Below are 7,107 nucleotides of genomic sequence, written 5' to 3'. Positions count from 1 at the left end.
CTTTTTATTGGTTATGATATTATTTATGATGAATTTGGTAGTCGATTGTTTCGATCGGTTAAAAGCGATCCTTTTTTACCTATCTTGTTAATCAGAAATGAGTTAATCGGACTTGTCTGTAGCGTAATATTTGACATATGCTACCTCAATCACATTCTTATAACTTTCATATGTTACTGATTTTCAATTGTGTTCACAACTTTTTTGTGACTCATCAAGCTTATTGAACACATGATTATCTGTATATTTATATTAAAAACTAGTTATATTTTTTTTAATTAGTATTTCAGATATTGGGTAAAATTAACTTCGATTTTAAGATAATATGAATATACAACAATCTGAAAATGCACATGGGCGGACCATAAAAGAGGTTAGGGTTGGCTCTAGCCCCGGTCAAAATTCAGCTAATCCTTTAACATGTATGGCTTCAATACAATTCTGTCTTAAATACAATTCAGCCCCGGTATGAGTTAAAAAACAGCCCATATGATTAGATTATTTGAATGTATTTCTACAAATCAATCTGTTCATCAAACTGACGCAACCGGTTACAATCTAATTAAACAAAATTATATTTGCAATTCAATTAAGATTTCATTTTGCAATTTATTTCTTATTTATCCCAATTTTGTTTCTAGGCTTTGGGTAGTGATTTTAGTAATAAAAATTACTTTCTTATTTGCTCCCATTTTTGTTTTTAATATGCGGGGTGCTGATTATTTATGTTTTTATTGAAATTGTGTAAAACAATCTTGAAAAATCTTTGATGTATGTTATGATTTGAGATTAGGAAATTTTAAATTTTGTAATAATAGTTGATGGAACATAGTTTGTATTTTTATCAATCTGTTAATTTTTTTGTCATAAACTAGTATCGTAATTACTTATTCAACCTACATGTTGAATTTTAAATTAATAGCATGAATAAACTTATGCTTTCGGTTTCATACTTTTAATTTAAATTGCTTATTTATTTGCCTTTCCTTGAGTTTGCGTATAAAAATTTATTCCAAACCTGTTAGAAATTAAATCCTGGATCCGCTACTGAAAATGCATAAAACTTATCTTGAAGATCCTAAATTATTCTTTAGTGGATTCTCTGTTTGGTAGCTTAACAACATCACACCGCTTTACTTCATTTTGGATTGGATATTCTGCCTTACTGTAATTTATGAATTGGTGGCATTGATATGAGTGACCATCTGTTCGTTACTTGGAGCAACTCCAATGGAGGGTGTCAAAAGGGGTGTCAATGCCATGTGGCATAACATGTTTTGACACTATTATTAGCACTCCATTGGAGTTGAGAGATGTCATTGGGGTATCAAATGAGTTAGCATGGGGTGTCAACTTGGGGTGTCAAAAGTTGGCATCCCATAAAGTAGGGTACCAACTTCATTTGTGATCCCAATGTGGTCCCAATAGTACATAAAATATCATTTATCTAATATATTTCCATTAAGTCTTTTTTTATGAAATTAATGAAGTTGACATCTTGGGATGCCAAACATTGAAGTATTTTTTAAAAGAAGGGTGCTAAAAATGATGTGAAAGAGGAAAAAATTAAAATATAATATTTTTGATTATGTGACGAAGTTGACATCCTTTGAGGGGTGCCAACAATTGGAGTTGCTCCTATAACTAGAGTAGTATTACGTACTAATATAGATTATATAGAAAGCATATAAAGAGTTGAGAAAGAACAATATATATTTTATTAGACTTGTGTATATTACAAGCTCAAGTATGACTCTATTTATAGGCCTACAAAATACAAGGTGCATGAACTTATAGAATCAAGATTCATGAATCAAAATTCTAAGATACATGGATGTGAAAGATCAAAGTTTAGGGTCTAGAATATTCTAGTGTCATTCACTAATATACATAACACTCCCCTTGGATGATATGTACTAATATCATGCCTCGTTAAAACCTTACTAGAAAAACCCAATGGGAAAAACTCTAGTGAAAGAAAAAAAATACATGCGTTGCTCGTGTAACAACGAGTGTATTATATCTCCCCTCATTTTAACATGACTATGAATATCAACATAGATCTCGAAGTTTGCGCATTCCAATTTTGTGCACCAACTTCTCGAATGAAGATGTAGGAAGTGATTTTGTAAACAAATCTGCTGGATTTTCACATGAACGAATCTGACAATCATCAATCTCTCCCCTTTGCTGAAGTTCATGGGTGAAGAAGAATTTTGGATCAATGTGCTTTGTCCGATCTCCTTTAATGTAGCCTTCACGTGTCTGAATGATGCAAGCTTCATTGTCTTCATACAAAGTGGTAGGAATTCTTTTATTGACTGAAAGACCACATGAATCTCAAATATGGTGAACAAGAGACCTCAGCCATACACATTCTCGACTTGCTTCATGAAGGGCCAATAATTCAGCATGATTTGAAGAAGTTGCTGTAAGAGTCTGTTTTATTGAGCGCCAAGATATTGCAGTATCACCATACATGAATATATAACCTGTTTGTGACCTTCCTTTATGAGGATCAGACCGATATCCTGCATCTGCATAACCAACTAATTCCACTTGTGAGTCTTTAGCATAAAATAAACCCATATCCATTGTTCCTCGAAGATATCTAAATATTTGTTTTACACCAGTCCAATGTCTTCGAGTTGGAGCAGAACTATGTCTTGCCAATAGATTAAATGAAAATGCAATATCAGGACGTGTGTAATTGGCAAGATACATTAGTGCACTAATGGCACTAAGATATGGTACTTCTGGACCAAGAAGTTCTTCTCCCTTTTCTCTTGGACGGAATGGGTCCTTGTTCTTTTCTAGTGAACGTACAACCATAGGTGTACTCACAGGATATGCTTTATCCATAATAAACCGTTTAAGAATCTTTTCAATATATGAAGACTGGTGGATAAAGATTCCTTTAGATAAATATTCAACTTGAAAACCAAGGCAGAGTTTTGTTTTACCCAAATCCTTCATTTTAAATTCTCTTTTCAAATATCCAATCGTCTCATGGAGTTCATCTGGAGTTCCAATGATGTTTAAATCATTAACATAGACAGCAATGATAGTAAACCCCAATTTTGTCCTTTTAATAAAAACACATGGACATATTACATTATTAGTATATCCATCTTTCAAAAGATATTCACTGAGACGATTGTACCATATACGACCCGATTGTTTTAATCCGTATAATGATCTTTGTAATTTAATTGAGTAAATCTCTCGGGGTTTTGAACTATATGCTTCAGGCATTTTTAATCCATCAGGGATCTTCATGTCAATGTCACTATCGAGTGACCCATACAAGTAGGCAGTCACAACATCCATTAAATTCATTCAGAGCCCTTATAGAATTGATAAACTTATTAAAAATCTGAATGTTGTTGCATCCATTACCGGGGAATAAGTTTCTTCGTAATCAATTCCCGGTCTTTGTGAGAAGCTTTGAGCAACAAGGCGTGCCTTGTATCTCACAATTTCATTTTTCTCATTTCTTTTATGCACAAATACCCATCTATATCCAACGGGTTTTACACCTGCAGGTGTTTGGACAATAGGTCCAAAAACTTGGTGTTTTTCAAATGATTTCAATTCTGCTTCAATAGCTTCTTTCCACTTTGGCCAATCATTTCTTCTTTTACATTCATAGATCGATCTAGGCTCATGATCCTCGATTTCCTCAGAAATGTCAAGTGCAGCTGCATATGCAAATAAATCATCCATGACAATTTCTTTTCTATTCCACCTCTTTCCTGAAATGACATATTTTATCGAGATCTCTTCATTATCAACAATTTCAGGTGTTTGATCATCTATGGAAGACGTCTCTTCAGTGATCAAATTTATGATGTCATTTGATGTTCCAACTTTGTTATCAAGTTTCCTTATTTTTCTTGGAGTTTTATCCTTGGATCCAACAGGTCTACCACGCTTTTGGCGTGCTTTAGACTCATTTGCTAGCATGATTTTATTATCTTCTTCAGGAAGTTTAATCTTACAAGGAACATTAACAGCTGGTATATGTGACTTTGTCACATTCTTGACATCAGTAAATGCATCAGGCAATCTATTTGCGACTTCTTGTAGGTGGATAATATTTTGAACTTGAAGTTCACATTGATTTGTTCGAGGATCATAATGAGACAGGGATACTACATTCCACAAAATTTCTTGCTTTTCTTTTTCAAATTTTGTCTTATCTCCCCCTAATGTAGGAAAAACCATCTCATTAAATTGACAATCGGCAAATCTTGCCGTGAATAAATCACCAGTCTTTGGCTCCAAATATTTAATAATCGAGGGAGAATCAAATTCAATATATACCCCTAATCTTCTTTGGGGTCCCATTTTTGTTCTTTGGGGAGGGGATATTGGAACATAAACTGCACACCCAAAAATTTTCAAGTGAGAGATATTTGGTTCTTGACCATTTACCAGTTACATTGGGGAATATTTATGATAAGAAGTCGGTCTTAACCGGACTAAAGAAGCTGCATATAATATTGCATGTCCCCAGGCGGTATTTGGTAAATTTGTTCTCATAAGTAATGGTCTCGCAATTAGTTGTAGCCTTTTAATGAAAGACTCAGCAAGACCATTTTGAGTGTGTGTGTGTGCAACAGAATGCTCCACTTCAATCCCAATAGACATACAATAATCTTTAAAAGATTGGGATGTAAATTCTCCTGCTCTGTCCAATCTTATTTTCTTTATATTATAATCAGAAAATTGTGCTCGTAATCGAATTATTTGAGCAAGTAGTCGTGCAAAAGCCATATTACGAGTGGACAATAAACTAACGTGTGACCGTTTTGTTGTTGCATCAATAAGTACCATAAAGTACTGAAATGGCCCACTAGGTGGGGTAATTGGTCCTTATATATCTCCTTGAATTCGCTCCAAAAATTTTGGGCATTCAATGACAACTTTCACAGGAGATGGTTTTGTTATCAATTTTCCTTGAATACAAGTAACACATGAAAAATCTTTGGACAATGGAACAATTTTGTTTTTGAGTGGATGTCCATTTGAATTTTCAATAATTCTTTGCATCATTGTTGAACCCGGATGGCATAAACGATCATGCCATATAGTAAAATTTGTCGGGTCAACATATCGTGTATTAATAGTCATGTGTGATTAAACTGGATTTATGAAAGTATAATATAATCCAGAATTATATGATGGGAGTTTTTCTATCACATGTTGTCTCCCTGAGACTATAGTCGTGATACATAAATATTCATTATCACGTTCATTTGTCGTCTCAATATGATAGCCGTTGTGGTGTATATCTTTAAAGCTCAAAAGATTTCTTTTTGATCTGGTGAAAAACATTGCATTTTCAATCAATAAACATGTACCATTGGGTAGCACTATACTTGCTCTTCAGGAGCCTTCAATTATATGCGATGCACCTGATATTGTATTTACATTAGCTTTGGCTAATGTTAGATGCGAAAAATATGCTTTATTTTTCAAAATTGTATGTGTGTTACACTATCCGCCTAACAAAAAGATTCCTCATCTTTTATAACACATGATGAGAAGCTGCTGGCCATTTTTTTCACGAAAAATTAAATAAAATTAGAAATAGAGGTAGAACATCTCAAGTACTTCATTAACGAAAAGAAAAATATATAAGCAACTGATAAGGATGATTATCATCGTTCAAAAGTTAAAACTGACAATCCAAATAAAAATAATTCAATAAGCAATGTAAGGCCTTATTTAGTTATTCTTAGGCTCACCACCACCAAATTTAGGCATATTCACATCAACATCTTCACCAACTTCCATGTGAGTAAAGGCCGAAGGATCAACTTGATCATTACTTCCAAGATGTGCTTCAAGATGGACAATCCCCAAAGGATCATTCTGTTCGGTGAAATTAGTTTCAACATTCTTTAAAGATGCTTGATATAGGTCAACAAAGTGCTTGGAGGTACGACATGTACTTCTCCAGTGACCTTTCATTCCACATCGATTGCAAGTACTTTCACCCCTTTTAGCCATCGTACTACCCTCAGATTTCTCCTCATTTATTGTCCGTTTCTGGTAGTAAGGCTTACTTTTAAAGTTGGGGGGATTTTGTTGATTACGGCCTCTACCATGCACAAAACCATGACCACGGGCACTTCCACGCCCACGTCCATGTCCATATCTATGCCCACGTCCAAATAATTTATTATCTCTATATTCATTATTAGTCACCACATTCACTTTAGGGAATGGTGTTGAGCCAGTTGGACGTGCTTGATGATTTTTCAGCAAAAGTTCATTATTTTATTCAGCAAGAAGCAAAACAGAAATCAGTTCAGAATATTTTGTGAATCCACGTTCACGATATTGTTGCTGCAAGAGCATATTATTGGCATGGAAAGTGGAATATGTTTTTTCCAACATATCATTATCGGTGATATTCTTGCAACATAATTTCAATTGAGATGTAATTTTAAACATGACAGAGTTATACTCGCTCATACTTTTATAATCTTGCAATCGCAAGTGTATCCAATCATAGCGAGCTTTAGGAAGTATCACCATCTTTTGGTGGTCATATCTTTCTTTGAGATCCTTCCAAAGTGTTGATGGATCTTTAATAGTTAAATATTCACTTTTCAATCCTTCATCAAGGTGGTGGAGATGAAATATCATGGCTTTTTCCTGATCTTGTTCAGAGGCTTTATTTTCCTCTTTTATAGTATCACCGAGGCCCATTGCACTAAGATGGATTTCAGCATCAAGAATCCATGTCAAATAATTTTTTCCGGTGACATGAAGTGCGTTGAATTCAAGCTTTGTAAGATTCGACATTTTGATTACTAAAAAGAAAGGATAATACACATTAATATCAAGTTAATGATATATCTTAATTTAGAAGTTCACCAAAATTTCATATTTCACATGTATAATAAACATAATAAAAAAAAAATCAGAAACAATTCATGGCCAGGAATTTATAATCATGCCCATGAATTTCTGCTGTACCTCAAATTGGTTCTCTTTCGTGTGCATGCTTCGTTAACACTTTTATAATAAGCACATTCGGTCAATATTTAAAAATATGCAAGGAAAACATATATGCATTAATATTTAAAAATG

At 33.8% G+C, this 7,107-nt stretch overlaps 1 protein-coding gene across 1 annotated transcript; it reads right to left on the bottom strand.

Annotated features, from left to right (window-relative positions):
* Positions 1 to 5,733: 5,733 nt before the first annotated feature.
* On the bottom strand, positions 5,734 to 6,819 carry LOC141696502 (uncharacterized). The gene is made up of 2 exons (XM_074500635.1): positions 6,489 to 6,819; positions 5,734 to 6,257 (listed from the first exon to the last, which is right to left on the bottom strand). Exons 1-2 carry the CDS (start codon positions 6,817 to 6,819, stop codon positions 5,734 to 5,736), a joined length of 855 nt encoding a protein of 284 aa, XP_074356736.1.
* Positions 6,820 to 7,107: the final 288 nt, after the last annotated feature.

This window comes from Apium graveolens, chromosome 11, assembly GCF_009905375.1.
Source record: "Apium graveolens cultivar Ventura chromosome 11, ASM990537v1, whole genome shotgun sequence".
NCBI classification, from domain to species: domain Eukaryota; kingdom Viridiplantae; phylum Streptophyta; class Magnoliopsida; order Apiales; family Apiaceae; genus Apium; species Apium graveolens.
This window is presented reverse-complemented; position numbering and strand designations above follow the sequence as displayed.